The sequence below is a fragment of the Babylonia areolata genome, chromosome 21 (assembly GCF_041734735.1).
Source record: "Babylonia areolata isolate BAREFJ2019XMU chromosome 21, ASM4173473v1, whole genome shotgun sequence".
NCBI classification, from domain to species: Eukaryota; Metazoa; Mollusca; class Gastropoda; order Neogastropoda; family Buccinidae; genus Babylonia; species Babylonia areolata.
This window is the reverse complement of record NC_134896.1, coordinates 27,176,946-27,198,127: the sequence shown is the minus strand read 5'-3', so window position 1 is coordinate 27,198,127 and position 21,182 is coordinate 27,176,946. Positions and strand designations below refer to the sequence as shown.

At 39.4% G+C, this 21,182-nt stretch overlaps 1 protein-coding gene across 2 annotated transcripts; it reads right to left on the bottom strand.

Annotated features, from left to right (window-relative positions):
• Window positions 1-15: 15 nt before the first annotated feature.
• On the bottom strand, window positions 16-20,902 carry LOC143296546 (presenilin-1-like). 2 transcript variants are annotated; one of them, XM_076608568.1, is made up of 11 exons: window positions 20,701-20,902; window positions 18,221-18,342; window positions 17,157-17,473; window positions 16,292-16,433; window positions 15,120-15,187; window positions 13,395-13,615; window positions 11,622-11,720; window positions 10,227-10,325; window positions 9,234-9,548; window positions 6,072-6,184; window positions 16-4,571 (listed from the first exon to the last, which is right to left on the bottom strand). In XM_076608568.1, exons 2-11 carry the CDS (start codon window positions 18,320-18,322, stop codon window positions 4,416-4,418), a joined length of 1,632 nt encoding a protein of 543 aa, XP_076464683.1. In that variant the 5' UTR covers window positions 18,323-18,342; window positions 20,701-20,902; the 3' UTR covers window positions 16-4,415. The 2 variants fall into 2 exon arrangements, with proteins under 2 accessions (XP_076464683.1, XP_076464682.1); XM_076608567.1 differs by having other exon boundaries at window positions 18,221-18,401; window positions 20,701-20,901.
• Window positions 20,903-21,182: the final 280 nt, after the last annotated feature.

The following is a 21,182-nucleotide window of genomic DNA, read 5'->3' as shown; positions in this document are numbered from 1 at the left end:
ATAACTCTTTTCAGCTCACTTATTGTACCTTTTAATTGCAGAGCGTTAAATGTAATATACAAAACTGAATTAGATAAGTGCAAACAGAATGGGAAACCAATGTGAAGCAACTTGAGCGAGAGCAACATCAGAGGATGTGGGCAACAAGCCCTCCATAAATTCAAATGTGCTTCCCAGTGTACCTCCAACAAATTTCTTGTAAGTTTGGCCAGGCATTTCTTTATACAATGGATCTTTAATAAAATGTGCTGAAGGCCTTGGATTTCACATTCATCCACACGAAATTCTAGAACATCCAGTATACTTGTAGTGTCCAGCATCTTGAGATCATTATATTTCTTGTTTGCAATAAAAAATATGTTCAAAAGTTGACTGGTAAAGTATGAAGTTAGTGTTTGTCTGAAGAAGTGTCTTGCCCCGATTATCTTGTTTATGCTTCACATGATTCATATGTATAAAATAATTGTAGAATATAAAGATGCTGTTAACTGAAATAACCATGGCAAGAAAACAGTATTACAAGACACTACTTTTTATTCGCAGGCTTTATGCTTGTTGCCTATTTTTCCTTTGTTGTCTGATGACATTATATATAAGAATGAAACTGATCAAGATTAGGTACATGAAAACTAATTTGTCTGTAACTTGGTCCCATAACTTATTTTCTTCAAGTATATACAAAATAGATTACTCTTATTCTTCTGCGTTCGTGGGCTGCAACTCCCACATTCACTCATATGACCATTTTTACTCCGCCATGTATGCAGCCGTATTTTGCTTTCAGGGAGAGAATAGATTACAAAACAACAGGACACAAACTTTTTTTTTTCAGCAGACATTTGCTTTGTACATTTTCTTACCAAAGGAAACAATGTAATCCACAATGGCATATGCTCTGATGCACCATACAACTGATGGTAGTTTAAGGTTTGTACAACTGCACCAAGGAGCTACTTTACCAACCCTAACAGAGCTAAGAAAAATTCAAGTCTGTTCACAGAAATGCCAGTGTCCAAAGCTTCATGCAAAATAGATTACTGGGGCCTTTTTAGTCCGTGAAAATAAACATATTTCTGACTGGGAAAAAAACACACACAAAAAAACCACTTCACCACCTGAAAACCAGAGCTGAACATTTCCTACAAAACCACAAAAGAAGCTAACATAGATGCAACAAAAATCTATTTTAAAAAATAATAATAATAATAAAAATTTTAAAAAAACAACTAAGATAACAAAAACAAAAAAAAATCTGTACTTTATAATGAAATAAAATCCTTTCCTGATACTTCTAGACTTGTAACAAGAAAAAGTGAAAAACTCGTACAAGAAAAGTGTAGCTTGGTCCCATAAATTATTCAGAGCATGTTGAAAGTGTCCATACACCATATGATTCAAAATAAATAACACATAAATAACATACCCCTTTTTCATTTCATCTATCTTTCAACACCAAGAGCTAGTCAGCTCACTAAGTGGGCATTCTGCAATGCTCCCTGACTAGAATCTTCTAACAAAAAGCTCAGAAACAAAGCACAATACCCCACATTCATGCCCGCAATCTAACGGAAGCAAATCAAGATTCAGGGTGAAAATTTGGGAAGAAGCATACAGATGAGGAAAATAAAGGCTGACAACTGACACAATTACAAATCAGGCACAGCTTCTCTGAATTACAACTACATCAATCCCATTCTCTATTCAACAAATTAAACCTGAACATGCACACACTCAAGGAGAAGAATGTAAAACCAGGCATACATTCTGCAGACAGGTAACATTTTAAAACCAAAAAAATAAAACTGTACAGCTTTTTGTTCCTCCAGCAGATCCTCCCCCCCAGAACAAACAATAGCCTTGAAAGGTCTTAAAACAACAGTTTGACAGTGTTGATTAACTTGACATCTTTGATGCTTGCAGCCCCAGAGAAATTATCAATGAGTGCAATGTCCATCAACAAACACATCACTTTCCCCTTTCCTTCCAAACACTTTCCTTCCAGACACTTAACCCTGTAAACTACACAAAAGGGGTGTAAGTAACTCACGCAGCATGACACTTATATGCAACAGTAGTACAACGTCATTCGTATACACATGAACAAGCTTTTATCATTATCACAGTAGCATGATGCAAACTCTGCGTAGGCTGGAGGGAAGAAGGACAGGGGTGGGTTGAATGAAATCTGTTGAATCAGAAAATTACACCAGTATTAGGTGATAACACACAACACTCTTCTCCCCTTCCCTGGGACATCTTCACCTTACCTGGCTTTGGAGCATTTCCACCTGCACCAAAGCTGAAACCCAGGGCCCAGGTTCCATATGCAATCTTGGCAGCGCAAAGTTTGCTTAGTGTTAAGAATTTTTCTGAGTATGCTAATTCCATGCACTCAAGAAAATTATGAATGCAAAGCAAACTTAGTGGTGCTAAGATTAATTGTGCAGTGTGGCCTGCTTCTGCTGATTGTCAAGTCTAAATAACTGTTCTGTACTATCAGCTTCATAACGTTATCTCCTCAACAACGTTTCCAACTGAACAGTTAATCTGCTGACCCTGATCCTATGTCTTTCACTGATCAAGACAAGAAAATGTAATACTATATGATTCATATTTTGAGGAAATGTTCTTTAGTTTATCATTCATTCCTAGTTCACTCATTTCTCAGTTCATTCCTAATTCACTCATCATTACATAATCAGAGAAGAATCGGATCAAAGTCATATCATGTCACCTACAATGTACCTGACTACACCTGTCAAATAACTTAGTCTACAGTAAGTCAGCTGCATCTCAAGCACCATAGTGTCTGAAGTGCCACAAATCACAATCACCATTTATTACCGAAATCACGCACATTGTTATCAGCTTTGTTGTCAATGGAAGACTTCTTCAGAGGACAAACATGGATGAAGAAAAACAATCAGCCAATCAGCATTCCAAACAGAAAAATAATTCATTATCAAGGCAACTACCACTCCCACATTACAAATGGTGCAATCACACAATGTGCTACATTCACATTAGGAAATATCTCATTCGATACAATCATGCTATGAAGAGAAGATGAAGTGTTAACATACCTACCTGATTTACATTAATTCACACTCACACACACACACACACACATACACACACACATACATGCACACCTTTTATATGTATACTTATAATAAGATGTCTATTAAATATGAAATATCTGGCAATTCAATTACCAAACAAACAAACAAACAAAAAGATTTTGTGCCAAATGGTTGTCATTCTTTTCAAGAGTTTCAAACCCCAAACTTCAGAAAGGTTTGGAAAACAATTCTTATTTGCTCAGTCTCTGGGGAATATTCATTTCCTAATGTTCATGAAGTATACAATGTGACACTTACTTTGTTCTACATAATAACATTTATGTCTCAGGCGGTGTTGAGGGTGGAAGTATTTCTGACCTCCCATGTCAGCAAATGCAGACCTGCCATTGCCTTAGCCCCAGTCAAGTGCATAGGACTAACCAATATAGATACTTTAAGAGCATCTATACTCGGTCCCAGACTAAACTCAAAGTACTTTTGCACAACAGGCTGCCTACCTGGGTAGAACCGACTGAGAGCTGTCATTAGGAGCTATTTGTCTCCTGTCATTCAGTCAGGCTTCAGTCATGTGCGCGCACACACTCATGGTTATCATAGTAGATTTTTCTTCAGAATTTTGCCAGGGACAACCCTTTTATTTCTACAGGTTCTTTTACATGTGCTGAGTGCATGCTGCACACAGGACCTTGGTTTATCGTCTAACCTGAATGACAAGCATCCAGACCACCACTCAAGGTCTACTGGATGGGGAGAAAATTCTAGTGACTGGGATTCAGATTGATCCAGCACCTTCAGATTCTCTCCCTTCCTAGGCAAAATGTTACCACTGGGTCATCACTCCATATGCATGCAGAAGACTGAAAGGGGGAGAAAATTCTGGCAATTAATATTCAGACTGATCTTGTACCATCATATTCTTTCACTTCCTAGGCGGACATGTTACTACTAAGCCATCACTCCATATTCATGCAGAAGATAATACATTCAATAAAGAGCAAGAAATTCACATCAGCATTTAGACGTCTGTGAAAACACAGGACATTCCAGGAATGCACCACCCAAATAAATTTGTGCCTACCAAAGTGGCAGGACAAAACAACCAGACCTGTGAAACCAACTGACAGTTATAGGAGTTGCAGACCCAGGAATGGAAAAGAAGAAAAAAAAATATATACTGTGAATTTCTAAAAGATATGAAGTTACGTATCAGTGTAAACTTGGTAGCAAGACATTGCTGAAGCGACATCTGACAGTCAGTGAATTCATCTTATATGTACATAAACTCTAGTCGCGTCCAGCCATCCCCAAGCCCCCAAGATCAACAGTGAGGGGTTAGATGTAGATCTGTTCGCTGGCCAGACTGTCGCTGAAGGGGCGGACCAGTAAGCTGGTGACAAAGTTGAAGATTAGGCCGAAGGTGATGGAGATGGGCAGGGCCGGCAGGGCCTTCTTGAAGATGGCCAGCAGCAGCAGGGTGAAGCACAGACCCTGCAACAGCACAGCACAACACCGCTCAGCTACCGGCAAGTCCTGCAATCCTTACACACCAGTTTTTCACAGTACGTCATCCACCCTCAACAAAACGTTCTGCTTTCTCACATGTCACCCACCCTCAACAACATGTTCCACTTCTGAACATGTCATCCACCCTCAACAACACACACCACTTTCTCACAACATGTCATCTACCCTCAACAACACATTCCACACCACTTTCTCAACATGTCATCTACCCTCAACAACACGTTCCACTTTCCTACATGTCATCCACCCTCAACAACACATTCCACTTTCTCACAACATGTCATCCACCCTCAACAACACACACCGCTTTCTCACAACATGTCATCCACCCTCAACAACATGTTCTACTTTCTCACATGTCATCCACCCTTTACAACACACACCGCTTTCTCACAACATGTCATCTACCCTCAACAACACGTTCCCCTTTCTCACAACATTTCATCCACAGTCAGCTTGACCTGGGTCAGACTGTGGGAGATATTCCAACTAACAAAATAAAATGTAGCATGAAAGTAAGCTAAATCTGATATATAAATATGTATACAAACGCTATCCTTACTGTCTACACACCAAAGTAAGTGGGCACTGAATCATGTCTCTCACACATTACCAACTTTTTTAGATTATAAGGTGATATATACTTTCTTCTTCTTTTTTAACCAAAACCTTGAACCCTGCACCTTATTCATTGATACAATCAGTAAAAGAACAAGCTAAAAAAAAACAAAATTAAAGGAAAAAAATCTGTGCTATTAGGAAAGATCTGATCAGAGATAGCTACACAGAAAAAAGGAAACTTCCCAACTCAGTCAACTGCAGAGCCTACAGCTGACTTGTTTGTGCGTCAGCAAGCAGATACTCATGACCAGTCAGCATGGGAGGGATTCCCTGTTTACTGTGGCAGACCTGCACCATCACACTCACAGCACATGAATGCAGCATGCACATGCTTGCACAAGCGAACACATTCTTCACAGCCAGGCAACACATGAAAGCTATCAACAATGTGCACTCACATACACATAAACTGATCTACTTAACTCACTGAGCCCTGAGCCAAAGTATTGCTGACATAATTTTTTTTCTCATTAAGACGGATTTCACATTCTTACATATGCTTACACCACAGGGGGAGGGAACTAACTTCTACAACATTTCTGGACGTGTCCACACATACTTTGAAGGAAAAACAGAATATTTTCTGTTTCCACATGTACTTTGAAGGAAAAACAGAATATTTTCTGTTTCCACATGTTTCTGTTTCCACATGTACTTTGAAGGAAAAACAGAATATTTTCTGTTTCCACATGTACTTTGAAGGAAAAACAGAATATTTTCTGTTTTTCCTTGCATCAATATGACATGGTAGCCTGCCTAAGCTATAAACTCTCCAGGGTTTAATGGGTTAATTCACACTCCCAATGGAAGCCAGGGAACCTGGTTTGTCCATATAAAACTCACAATCAGAATGGCCACAAAACAGGCCAGTGTTGTGTTCCAGTCTCCATTGGATGATGCCTTGCCGACCAGCACACTGTAGAAAATGAAATCTCCTAGACCGAGTTTTACTCCACCTGAAAACAAACATACACATGCTGAAGAAAAAGCAGAACTTACAAAAAATACCACTCACTTTGTGTACAAACACACACAAAAAAGACCCTACAGCCTATTTTCAATGCTCTTTCCTACCATTACTCAAGAAGAGTTGTTGGGGTTTTTTTTACACCCAATGAGTTTCTGAATGTATTATTTTTAAAAAAAAATTGACAAAATATTTGTAGAAAATAAGTAAACATGAAAACATATTGTTAAACAGGAATCTTGGTGTTGTACCTTTCTTCAAAACTGTGAATACTGAACACATTGTCTAATTCTTCTATGTATGGGAAGGAAAAGACAAATGAAACAGTAACTTTTTCTCTCCTATTTCAAAACTTAACCTCTTGACTGCGCTGTTGACGTACGACGTACGTCATGAAATGTCGCTCGCCAATGCTGTATTGACGTGCGCCGTACGTCATGTTACAACGTTCTAGTCTGCTAACCAGTAAATTAGCTCCCCTGAGAGCTCTTTATCTCCTGAGTTCCATTAGCTAAAAATATTCACCTATTCGTCATATTCATGGCGAAAGTTTTGCAAGTTTGTACGAAGCTCAAGTTGCGTTTGCAAAGCCATGGCTGAACGCAGACAAACCCCAACACTTGCAAGAGTATTCAAAGAAATCCTTCACGATGCAAACAGTAGAGATGAAGGTTATGGACTGAATGAGATAGAACTGCGTGAAGTTGATGCTGAAGACGCTGATTTTGACAGTGGAGGGGGGTGGGAGGTGGAGTTGCTTGACGAAACTGAAGACAGACAAGCTCAGCTGATTCAAGATGCAGGTAGGTGTTTATGAGGTTTGTCAGTTTATTATTTGCTTTCTGTTTGTTGAAACAATGAATGTAACTGCATTGTGTGTGTTTTGAATGTGTTAGCTGTGGTAAGTAGCTTCGTCAGTCACTGATCAGTGTCTCTGTGTGTGAGAGAGAGTCACGTGTGTACTGTGTGTGACCAACGCTGCACGAGGGGGCGTGGCTTGCTGGTTGGCTCATTGTTGATGACAGTGTGTGTCGCTTGCCTAGAGCTTTCTGTGAATTCGTTCCTGAGTGTGTATTGGTTTGTTGTTGTTGTTGTTGTGTGTGTGTGAGTGGGGGAGGGGGGGAGGAGATGTTTACAAAACTGAAATCAGAGAATGATATACAGAATTGTATGCTTAAATTACTTTGTAAATGCAACACTTGTAGAAGTGTCTGTGTGTGTGTGTGTGTGTGTGTGTGTGTGTGTGTGTGTGTGTTGTCATTTTGTTTTGCATGAGAAAGAGAATGAAGGGGGTGTGACATACCATGAACCAGTTTCAGTGTGTGTGTGTTGGAGGTTTGGGGTGTTGGGGGGGGTAGGTGTGTGTGTTTGTATTTCAGCTTCTGAAAACAATCAGAAATAAAATGATACCATTTCATAGCCTTTTTATATGTTAAAAAAACAAACAAAACCAACAAACTTAGTCTTTTATGCAATGTGTTTCAGGTATGCAGCATGGTGATGATCATGATGTTCATCCTGGACCATCTGGAGCTGACAACTTGCCACAAACCTGCAGCTGAAGACCAGCAGCAGCAAGACCAAAGGGCAGTAAATAAGCCTCCAGCAATTCTGGATTACAACAAAAACATGGGTGCCATGGACCATCATGACCAACAGCTGCAGCCCTACGATGCCACAAGGAAAACCCTGGAGTGGTACGAATATGTGTGTGTACATTTTCTACAAATTGCCATGCTGAATGCACACATCCTCAACAAAAAAGCAGGCAACAGCAGTACATTCCTGGACTTCCAGGATGTAATTAGTGCCATGATCTTTGGTGACCCAAGACCCAGACACTGCTAAAGATGACCACGCTGTTCGTCTGTGTGGACGACACTTCATTGATGTCATCCCACATACCCCACAGAAGGCCCGGCTACAAAGGACGTGAAGAGTCTGCTGGAAGAAAGGGAAAAGAAAGGATGTGAGGTTCTACTGCCCAGACTGCCCCAGCAAACCAACACTGTGTCTTGAAGACTGTTTCCGCAAGTACCACACACAGCGTTTTTACTGGCGATAGATGCTGGGTGAGTACACCCTTTTCATTCTTTGTGTGGACTGTGCTGGAGACTTATGGACCTGGACACTGTTGCATAACCTTTGACTGTGTGTGTGTGGTTGATCACAACAGTCACAAGAAAGACTGGTTGATATTCTGATTGATGTTGCAGCACCTACATGATGGAATGACAGTAACATTTTGTTTTTTATTGCATTTTATGAATTTTTGTGTCAGATTGACTTATTATTTGAAATATGAGTATTAAAAACAAAATCTTGGTTCATTTTCCTTTCATTTGATATATACTTTTATGCATTTATCTTCAGTACTTTTTTTAAATATAAGCAAATTAAAATCATTGGCGAGTTTTTCTTGTTTTTCTGAAAATTTTCTCAGCATAGGCCATAGCAAAACGTACCAGCAGTGAAGGGGTTAATGGACCTTTCTGAAAGTTTCCTTCCCACTCAAACATACATGACCTTTTCAAAAGGCAAGCATGCGGAGACAGTGGTAGAACTGTCAAAGATGCTGTGACACACCAACAGAAGGTGACAGAAAGAAAAGAGTCTGATGCTGGTCACTGTCTCCATTGCCAATAAACCCTGGTGGAAGCAACAGTCCTAAAAATACTGGGAGGCAAAAATGACGGATGTGATAACTGTACAATAAAAGAGTTAGATGTCTATCCCACACTTTTTATAGTCTGTGGTTCAAATCCAAGTTAAAGGAGATTTTTCCAGTCTCCCAGGTCAACATATGTGCGCACCTGCAGATACCTAAGCACCCCCCCCCCTCACTTCCCATGTGTGTATACATTTGCAGATCAAATATGCACAATTAAGATACTATAATTTCTGTCAGCATTCAGGGATTCAGTCTTGAAAATGTTTCCAATGCAGAGAACGAATACATGACTAAGGATTTGACCTAGCCACCACAAAGCTTTTTCAATCTGAACATCTGAACGCTACCATCCTGTCACAAAACTCACGTTCTTCTTCATCATCATTGTCAGCAGCCGCGCCCCCCTGTGGACCGCCCTCTGCAGGACGTGCAGCGCCACTCTGGCGTGCCGGAGTCTCCCCCTCCTCCGTGCTGCCATTCCCTAAAGCCTGCACAGCGTTGCGGGCACTGCGGGTCTCTGCACTCTCATTGCTGCCTTCCAGTGGGGAGGGGGCACTGGTGCGCTGTTGTCTGTTCCTCAGGTGTTCCTCAAAGCCCCCATCATCCACCTCCTCCACCTCCTCCGGCACGGCCCCTTGGTTCACAGAGCCTCTGTTTGTCTCTGTCACAACGGGGGCATCCGCTGCCACAAGCGATAGGAAATCTCTCATGTGTTATGTTGAAATATGACAACATGAAAATTTGTTCTTCCAAACAATTGAGGGGAAATTTTCATTCATAAATGGACTGCTAAACGACAGTACTGACCATACATACACACATAAACCCCCACCCCCACCCGTGCCCACCTTCCCTCCACATACATTCTCTCACACACACATACACACTAGCACACACGCTTATTTCTTTACACAAGAGGTCTGAAATCAATGATCAGTTGGGGGCTTTTCATGATACACATCCACAAAGTACTACAAGCCCTCCTCCAAGGACTTTATTACAACACATGCCAGTCTACCATTTCAATTTACTGTGGTGCAATAAAGACTTAACCTTTCCAAAGAAAGAAAGAACATGCTTTGCAATGAAAAAAAAAACAACAATACAAATGACAATGTGTCATGTTTCCACTTTAAGCTGGTTTATAATTATTTGGTTTACTTTTCAACATTGGGCGCTTATTTCAATTCTTTTTTCTCTTTTTTTTCCAGCCAGTACTGTATCTGATCTGTACTGACATAACCTTAATTACTGCTGATGCCATTTGAAATCAGAATGACAAACGAAATCAACAAGGCTATTCAGCTGTCTATGACCAAACTCACACACAGACATGCAGTATATTCCAGTCAGGACCCACTTGCACTATCAACTGATGCCCTGCTTTTCTTTTTCCTCTGTTTCTTGTTGTCACTGTCCCCAGTGTCAGCCATTGTGACCGTCTGCCACATCATGGTGGCTGCAAAATAACACCAAATTCTGAGAAACATATGCAATTTGTAGTATACTCTTAGTTTGGTTAAATATAATTACCATGCCAAATTGATGCAACCATGCCTATTGATTTGCTCCTCTTAGCCAAAATTTCGCAGCAATTCAGTGACAAGACATTTCGCTATTAGTTCGCCATCTGCAAGCCAGTCAAACACCATTTCTGGCTGGAGCTGATCACTCATTCCAATGAACAAAATGATTTTATCTCACAAATCCTACACACACCGCAAATTGTTGTTGGGCTGCTTATTCATACATCCTTGTCGACCAGTGATTACAATATCATGTACATGTAGGCTTTTTACAATTTGCAAAAAGAAAACTTCAACCAGTGTACTCATTCCATGCAAACTTCTTCTTTGTTAATGGGCTGCAACTCCCATGCTCACTCGTATGCATGAGTGTGCTTTTACACGCATGACCATTTTTACCCAATCATGCAGGAAACCATACTCCGTTTTCTAGTTTTCAGGGTTCTCCATGCAAACTGAAACAGGAACAATCTACAGCAGCAAGTAGTAACAAGAATATACACACAAAAAATACAAGCAACCCACTTCCTGAACAGAAGCCCACGCACACTGCGGTCATCTTGCAGCAATGTTTCCTTTTTATATCAGTTTAAAATAGTTGTTAGAAAATATACTGCACAACTCTGAAGTCAATTGATGAGCACACATATATTCACACACACTCTCTCTCTGCTGACTGATATTATCACTAATAATCTATAGATTAACACAGTGGGACAAACATATAGAACATTTATATCATTCACCACAAAATGCTTCACCCACCCACACTAACAGTATCACTTCTAGATGTTCTGCAGACTGGTTTCCTGGGTTCCATGTAAGAGAACAAAAAGTCCTTCACTATTTCCAGGACACTGCTGCAAAACCAAAACTCTTTCCTGCGCCAGTTTCATTACAGGCTGACCAGTAATCCATACATAATGACTAACCAGACTTCATTTTTTCTCTTTTCTTTTTTTAAGATGGTGACTGTTTATACAGTTGACTTAATTCCATTCAGAAAACAGAGGATGGAGGAGAGTGTATTACTAACAGGTGTACACACAGAATGATTCAATAAAGGAAAAAAAAAAAAACCAGAATGAGAAAGAATGTCTGCCCACAGTACATAAAACAAATCAAGAGTAAGAAAGAAGGGTGGGGGGGGGGTCCTTACACAAGCTACAGGGATAGAGTGACAATGAATGACCGAAGAGAACAAAGTGAGGAAGACAGCAGATGCTTACAGGAGTAGATGAGCCCAGGGAAGATAGGTTCGTTGCGCTGAGAGGCCGTCTCTACCAGCATCCTCAGAGGTCCTTTGGGGCACAAGACGGCCACCAAATCTGAAGACACACATCAAACCACTGATATACACAGGGTTCTGCTTGGCTATCCTCTTAACCCACTGCCTGCCTTGGGACATGAGACTTACGTCCCTTTTGCTGCACTGTTATACGCCAGTGTGTGTCGCCTACAGTGGACATAAGTCTCACGTCCAATTTTCATAAGCAATTCACTGTTGGTAAAGGGAAACAACCTACTTTTGTTTCTCCCTGTCTTCCAGAGTGCTTGAAGACTGTTTACATTTCTCGGGCTTGCATGGTCTGTATAGTGTACGTCTCACAAACTAAGAAATTTTGCAAATTTTATGCCTGAGACTGTTCAGTCTGCGTCTGTTGCTGGCCAGGAGAAAAGTGACAGTGAACATGAACCAGCTGCCAGCACAAGCACTGTCATTCTACAATGTGTGGCTGGAAAGGAAAGGGGGATGATGAAAGGGGTGACACCAGCAGGGGACGGAGCAGGGTGTTATCTGTGCCAACACACATCTGGGTGGCAGTTTCTTTTTCATCAAGCTCTGGTGTAATACTGGGCCACAGGTACCTAACGAAAACAAATTTGACAAAAAATCTTGGAATTATTGCTTTATGCTGATAATTTTCAACCACTCGATTTAATGAAGAATTTTTTTGACTCAATCTAAAACAGCAATAAAATAGTTGTACGATGGAACTATAATAAAATCTTTATCATCTCTTTAAAGTAAGAGCAATCATCATGCATAATTTCAAGGAGATATATCTTTGTATATGAGGAAGTAGTGCACGTTTTTTCCCATGTTTTTGCTCGGCACACAGAAATGACAAAACTGTTAACATGTTTGACAGGCAAGGGTTAAATACATCCACAGTGCTAATAATGAAGTATTCATTTTATAGACAAATTCTCTAAGTTCATTGTGAAAGAGCAAAACCATGCATATTCTCATTGGATATTTATAACAAGACACCTCCTGTGCTGCAGTACTGAGCACTACTAATCCACAATCTAATCAACAATCAGGTTAAATTTATAGTCACAAGAATTCAGGTAACTAAAAAGTAATTTAAAAAAGGATTTCCATGACAGTGAACTGAAAAAAACTCATGATCAGAGGCAACAATCTATTTAAAAGGAAATCTTAATTAACTGAACACTACTCAATAATACGCATACAGGATACTACATCCCTATGTGCAATACCTATCTTACTCCACCATTCAGGCACTGTTTTCAGAGACATGCAAACTACACTCACCTTTTCTTCACCTTTACTAGACCTTGAGCAGTGGCCTGGATGTTAGTCATTTGGATGACACGATAAATTGAGGTCCGTGTGCAGCATGCACTTTACACATGTAAAAGAACATAAGGTCTGTCCTTGGCAAAATTGTACAGGAAAATCCACATCTATTATAAAACAAATACACCCGCATACAGACAAAAAAGAAAAAGAAAAAAAAAGCGGCACAGCACTATAGCAATGTGCTCTCCCCATGAGACCAGCCTGTATTTCAGATAGAAATCTGTTGTGACAAAAAAATAATTACAATACAATATGTGTATATGAGTGTGTATATTTACTGTTTATTCTAAAGTGCTTTTAGCTCAAAAGCACTCAATAAGCATCCATTATTATTACTATTATCATCATCAATACTGAAATCTAGTCCCAGCCCTTTGGTGGGCAGCCTCACCCCAAACGACCATGACCCCTAGCACCACCCAGACAGTCCAGTCGGGCAGGTACTTGATGAAGATGAGGGCCATGAGGGCTGACACCACAATGAGGTACATCTGCTGCAGCAGCAGGGGGCCCTTCCAGTGGATGCACACCATGCCCACCACCCCAAAGTTCCACATCAGCACAGCCACTGTCACGTAGTCCATTGGCACGTTGTACGCCCTCAGCACCTCCCTGCAAAAACCACCACTTCACAGTTTCAGTCTCTCAAGGAGGCGTCACCATGTTCAGACACATAAATGTGGAGTGTTGGCTTAGAGGTAACGTGTCTGCCTAGGAAGCAAGATCTGAGCACACTGGTTCGAATCCCATCGTCACCAGTATTTCCCTCACCCTCCACTAGACCTTGAGTGGTGGTCTGGACACTAGTCATTCGGATTAGACGATTTAGCAAGGTCCCTTGTGCAGCATGCACTTAATGCATGTAAAAGAACCCACGGCAACAAAAGGGCTGTCCCTGACAAAATTCTGTAGAAAAACCACTTCGAAAGCAAAAAACAAATAAAACTGCAGGCAGAAAAAAAAAATCAAAAAATGGATGGGACTCTCAGTGTAACCATGCGTTCTCCCTGGGGAGAGCAGCCCAAATTTCAAACAGAGAAATCTGTTGTGACAAAAAAGAGTAATACAATACAACACAATACAGAGCAATACAATGCAAATGCACTATACCACATCTTTAAGACTGATGCCTGACCAGCAACATGACCCAACTCACTAGTCAGGCCCTTGGGTGCATATATATATATATATATATATATATATATATATATATATATATATATATATATATATATATAAACAATGCACCATTATGTCTTTGGAGGAAACAATAATGACAATAATGAAACATTTCTCCACAGTGCACTCAGCTGTACGCCCTTCAAAAAAAGAGTTACAATAAAGCAAAGAAATATGACAGAAGAAATTGAAAGATTCACACAGACACATCTACAAAAAAAAAACATGCACAAATATATACCAGCTGCTTGTCTACGTATGTATGTGTGTGTGTGTGTGTGTGTGTGTGTGTGTGTGTTGGCACTGTTGTTTAATTTTATGATATATTTCTAACTTGATATATGCAGTATTGCACTTGCTAGAGTGAAGTGAATAGTGATAAACATACCGTCTGTCGGCCATTGTTTTCCAGCATTACATAGTGGCCAGACCTACCAAATTCTATAAACATACAGTCATATACATACACTCATATATGAACATCCTGACCCCCCACCTCCCTCTCACAACACATACATACATACATACACAAACACATACTAAAGCACACACAAACACACCAAAGCACACTAAGTCACACAATATACACACATTTTTTTTCATATAAAGGGAACAAGCAGCACACACAAACTCTCCCCATAATCTTACCTTCACAGATTAACACAAAAATCCGGAACAATCTGAAATTTTCAAGAACACATTAAATTCTTACAAACACGATACTGTTCAAGAATGTACATGCATGCATGCTTACACACACACAATTCCACTGAAACAGTAAGAAAACCATCATGGCCAACATTACTGACTGAGAATTCACAATTGTACAGATATGCACAAACTTAAATGTTCATACACACATATACGCATACACTTATACACTGAAAACAAACTAGGAAGTACTACATTATTTATATCATGATAAACAGAACCTCACCCAAGGTAGATGTAAGAAAACAAGAAGAGAAGCATCACAGAGGATGCAATCAGCCAGCCATGGATCACCTGAAACAATCACAACAGTAAGGTGTGCTAGCTCATTATATGTTGTTTCCTTCTCTTGTCTTCTTTCTACCCAATACCTGCTCAGTTCTCACCAAGCAACTGCTGAGAAAACACTCATGTTCATGTTTACCAGATGTGCAGGATTCTCTCATCATGATATTATTGGTAGAGACACCTACCCAGATGGCAAATGACAATTGCTTCAACTACCATGTTACAATTGCTTCAACTACCGTGTTTCGACACTGAAATTTTCCTAAATCTACAGTTCAGTTCAGATGCTCAGGGAGGCATCAGTGCATTCTCACAAATCCATACACGCTACACCACATCTGCTGAGCAGATGCCTGACCAGCAGGGTAACCCATCGCGCTTAGGCTTTGAGGGAAAATCAAAATAATAAATAAATAAACAGATAAATAAATAAATGAAAATAATAAATAAAATAAAACAAAGACAAAATTGAAGTAAATAAAGAAAAGTAAAGAAAAAAGTACATAAAAAAAACAACTGCAGTATGTGAATGCTTGTTGACTGTATCCATCTGAAGCCAGGTTTGAAATCTTTCTATTTCATTCATCATTTTTTTAATGGATCACTAAATTTACGACATCATGGCACTTTGACGTACTTGAATCTTCAAATAATGATCCATATTTGCAATGGCTGTTGCAGCAGAAAAATGTTATGCGAAAAATATACTGAAAATAATCTCACCCAAAAGTGAAAGAACAACATTCTGAACACCAGAATTTAAAAAAAACAAATATTGATGTCTACTTCAAATTTGAATTCTTCTAATTTTTCTTCAAGAGAAAACACCGTAAAGATGTTTTAATATTTTGTTTGTTTGTTTTTGTTTTTTGTTGTTGTTTTTGTTTTGTTTTTTCGGGGGCAGGGGGGGAGGGTGTTTGGGGGGAGATGATAACAAATTTACAAACTTTAACAAAACCAAGTAAGTTTTTAAACATTTTTACGGGCTCAAAACTGGTAAATCAGTTTCTCCTAACTTTTCCAAACCTTTAATATCATATGAACCCTGTCTTTACACTAAATACAGAGGTCACACACACACACACAAGGAGTAGCAAGACAGTGTCTCACCTTGTAGCATCTGAACTTGTAGAGAACTAGCAGTACAATGGTCATGAAGATAATCACACCCAGCAGAATGGCGGCATTGGCAAACGACTGCCACAGTTTGGTGCCAGTGTCTTCAGTCTCCTCGTGAAATGGCGTGTACACACTGCAACAGGAGTTTGATATGCACACCTGACATCTGAGCAAATAAACCCTATATATTAATTCTTTCAAAGTCCTGCCAACACTGACAACTGCATAACCTGAAAGTGCATTTTCAGTTTTTGGCAAAGAATTAGGAAGATTTTTTTCCTTGTGCATGCAAATAATGCTTTGTTCTTTCCTTCCCTGTTGCTATGTTCTCCTTTCCCCTGTACTCTCATTGTGACTTTTATGAAAGGTAACTTAAATCCTTTCAAGCTCTATATTTGATCAGTATACAAACATGCAAATTCTCATAAAATCACTCAACCACTGCCGTAACAAACTTGACAACTAAGTCACGTTGTGACAAATTGTGCTACCTATTACAATATCTTACAGTTACATATAAATATGAAATTATCATATGAAATTAGATTCCACTGTGTTTTAAAATGGGGAACAGTATTCTACTACTTTTGACCACAACAGCATGTTTTTTCATTTCATTTTCATGTAAAACTCAAGGCAATATCCACAATTTTTCCCCTCAAGAATAGTGTTTACAACAAGGCATGGATGTTCACTCCATCAGTCACACTAAGGAGTGGAGGGGAAGAAATGTGGATACTGCCAAACTCAAACTCTGTGTGAGCTTTCACCAAAACATGCCACAAAAGACAATATTCCCTATGTTCAACACAATAACAATTGCTAATTGAAAAGACCGAAACGGCCCAGCACTCACAGGTAACTGCCACCAGTCGTGTAAAAACTGACAGAACTGATGGTGGCAACGACAACCGCCATGCACAGTGTGACGGGGATGAACAGCATGATGACGTGCTTGGCGCCATAAAGCAGTACCTCCTCCTCCTCTTCCTCCTCCTCTTCCCGACTTCGCAGTCGTTGCCGACGTTGCTGCGGTTGTCTCCTGCCCCCTGGCTGACCAGTGGAGGTTGGCTGCATGCTCAGAGGTGAAGAGCTGGCTGGGGAGCTAGGGTCACGGATTTCTACGTTGACGTCCCCGATACCGTTGTTGGTGTTCGCATCCTCATCCACCATCTGAATTTGCAAGTCATGTAAATCATAAATAAGAAGAAATAAAAGGGCTGATTAAAAAAAGGAAAACAACAGTAACAAAGTAAACTCTGACTAATAATGTGTCCTCTGCTTCTCAATACTATTTGGACTGTCAGCATCTCTGCCACGACTAACTTCGCATTTAATGGCTGATGCCTTGATAATGAAACAGCAAAAACTGTATTGGCATAAAGCAATCTCACACAGTACATTTTACTATTGATTCACTTGTAAGTTTTTGTTTCAATCTTAATGAAATTGTGAGATGATATACAAAAATAATTCTCATTTCATTTTTCTCTATTGAGTTGAATACAGTGGCTACCAAACAAACACAACTTTTGGCCCCTGTCATTGCTTTAAAGACAGTGTTGATCAGAACTTCTCGCTCGCTTGCTTGCACCAATTTAAACAGAAGATATGGAGGAACAAAGATCAGAACTTCTTACTTGCTTGCACCAATGTAAATAAAGATTTGGAGGGAAAAGTCAGGAAAGTTATTCTTTATGGTTCAGCTGATAAAACTTGTACCTCTCATTCTTCAGCTAAAGGATGAGCCTTTGTAAGTTTAGTGTATTAGTATAACAGAATTATTGAGAATGTTGACAATAATTATTACTGTCAAAATTGGATTTCATCAAATGATCAATGTTCAGAATACTAACAGAATAAATAGTAAACACACACACAAACACACACACACTCACTCACACACAAACTGCCCCATACCGTGCGATTCTCATAGGAGGTGTCCATGTTACGATCGTTTGTGTCTCCACCACTGCCAGTAATGAGATGTGTTGGGGATGCTCCTGACATTCCCTCTGCCATCCTGAATCTTTCCAGGCTTCCTTCAGATGATGTGGAATCCTCACTCAACAAACTAGTTCTTTCATCAGATTCCTTGAATCTGTTATCAGTAAACATTTTAGAACGATTCATTGTTACTGACCTAATTACTTAATTAAAAACAGATTTTAAGAGGCCCCTAACAACACTGTATTACAGATCAAGCTTAAGATCAAATTTAATAATAGCAGTTTGAACTTCTTGTGTTGGTAAATTTTACGAATTAATTTGTGTAAAATGAAGTTCTGTTTCAGTTTTGAGAAACAACTTGCAGACATGTAAATGTGAGTACTAAAGCTGCTGGGATGCTCTCAACTCAAACGAGTCCAACAAAAAATAAACCATGGCCCAGCACTGCAATTTATACACTAACTTAACTGGTAATATCATGTGCACAATCGCAAACTTTCAGCTGAACAAACACAACCATTGGAATATTTTCCTCATCTCTCCTCAGTCACTGATTCAGTGTCTTCACAAAATAAAACAATGCAGAAAGTTCCTGTTCATTTGCATTTTACTATTGTTTTTTGCCTTTCTCATACATCATGATCATGATAAAGAAATTCATTCGGAAAGAAAGAGGAGTGAAATTTTAGAAAAAAAAAAGTTTTTAATATGTATACAAACAGTTCATTTGCAATGGGGCTGCACTGTGTGCCTCAGACCTTTTCTTTGTTTCTGCCCCCTTCTCCTGTATATCTGCTTCATTAATATTCTCGTAATCTGTGGTCTGCTAGCACACAAATACTAATAGTCATGTCAGTCAATGATTTATTGATCCGTGACTGCCAAAATTTAATATAGCACGCTGTCATAGCATAACTTCAGGATCAGGATCAGGATTTGGGGCGTTGTTTTATACAACTTAGCCATTTTTGGCTTTTTATGCCCCTTCAATTTTACTCCTTTACATTGTTGGTCAGGTCGTTGACTAGCGCAGTCATTTTATCCATCAAAGTCATATAGCGCTTTTGTCAATAACTCGTGTTTATCTATGAGGTTCTTAAAAGTATTTATACTAGGTGCACGTTTGATACTGTTTGTTAATTTGTTCCAATAATTTGTTACTCTGTTACTAAATGTAAACTTTCTGAGATTTGTTCTGGAATACTGTTTAAATATTTTGTCTGTACTGTTTCTTGTAGTGTCTACCTTTGGAGTACAAAAAAAGCATGCTTTGTTTACATCATCAAACCCATTTAATTTTCTGTACGTCTGTATCAAGTCCCCTCTTACTCTTCTTGCTTTAAGTTAAAATGAGTTTAAGTGATGGTAGTTGTAAGTACTTTAATCTTTCTTGATATGAATAATCTTTTATGCTATAGACCAGCTTTGTTGCTCTTCTTTGAGCCCTTTCTATGGCTTGTGACTGCTTTATTTGTGTTGGGTACCATACAGTGTTTCCATATTCCAGGATAGGTCTAACTAATGTTTTATATAACCGTAAGAAAGTAACCTTATCTATAAATGTAAATGCTCTTTTTATTATTCCAATCATTCTGTTCGCTTTGTTTGTACTATTTGTTATGTTTGTCAAATGATAAATTTTTGTCAAATGTGACACCTAAGTCTTTTTCCTCATCACATTTTGATACTTTTATTTCTTTGTCTCCGATTTTCATTATGTATTCTTTCTCTGGGTTTGATTTCCCAATATGAAGTACTTCACATTTTCTAGCATTAAAATATAAATTCCATGTGTCTGACCATTTTACTAATGTTTCAATATCTTTTTGTAAATCCTGACAGAATTTTGGAGAGTTGTATAATTTTGTGTCATCTGCAAAAATTTTACATGTACTCTTTAGTTCGCAAGGGAGATCATTTATGAATGAAGTAAATAGTACAGGTCCTAATATACTACCTTGTGGTATGCCACTTATAACATCAGCTTTACCGGAGAAGGAACTACCAATCCTAAGCCTTTGAGTTCTTTTTGTTATAAAGTCCCTTATCCACCCAAGTATGTTTCCTGTTATTCCATAAGATTCCAGTTTCTTTAGTAGTCTTTCAAGTGGTACAGAGTTAAATGCTTTTTGGAAGGCTAAATATAACACATCTATGTTTTCTCCCTTATCTATCTCTTTTGTAAAGTCCTGTGATGGAAATATATTCCTTTTCTTTCCTTGGTAAAAGCACAATATAATGTTTAAAACTTTACCGTGTTGGTGTCACATGAGTTGAAAGATCCATAATCGTTCATGTACGTATGCATGTAACTTTCAGTTTCCGAAGAATCACAATTACTGACCCGGAAACAACTGGACTCCGCATCCAACAGTGTTTATATCTATGAACTGTAAAAATCAGCACCCAACCAGAACATTTAGATACACTACAGCTAACGTTTTACTTACTTTTCCTGTGATCAGAGTCGTTTTCTGTTCCTCGACACGGGAAGTCAACAGGAAGTTACAATCTGACTGTACAGAAAAACGTCATTTCCTTTTCGAACGCGCCAGATAATCAACGTTCTTCTTCTTCCTGTTAGGTGTCCACGGTCATCACTTTGACTATTCTGACACCACAATGGGGAGGAGCGCAGCAGCGTGGAAAAACACTTTCCCAGGGCCTAAAAATGGGGTGGAGGGGGTAGAAAGATGGCGGGCCCCCCGGGGGGCGGGGGGGGGGGGGGGGCATCATCTATTTCAGGCATCAGGACCACCTTTCCGGCTACGGGTTTAGCCCCGACCGGCAGAGCCCTAGTCCCTCGCTTGCCTTTTGGCTGATGGCGGGGCAGGGCTTTTAAGACATGCGCTAGCAGGGAAGGAGCGGTGACAGTAGCTTCTTCTTCTTCTCCTTTCCCTTGACTACCGCCTTCATCATTTTGAAGATTCTG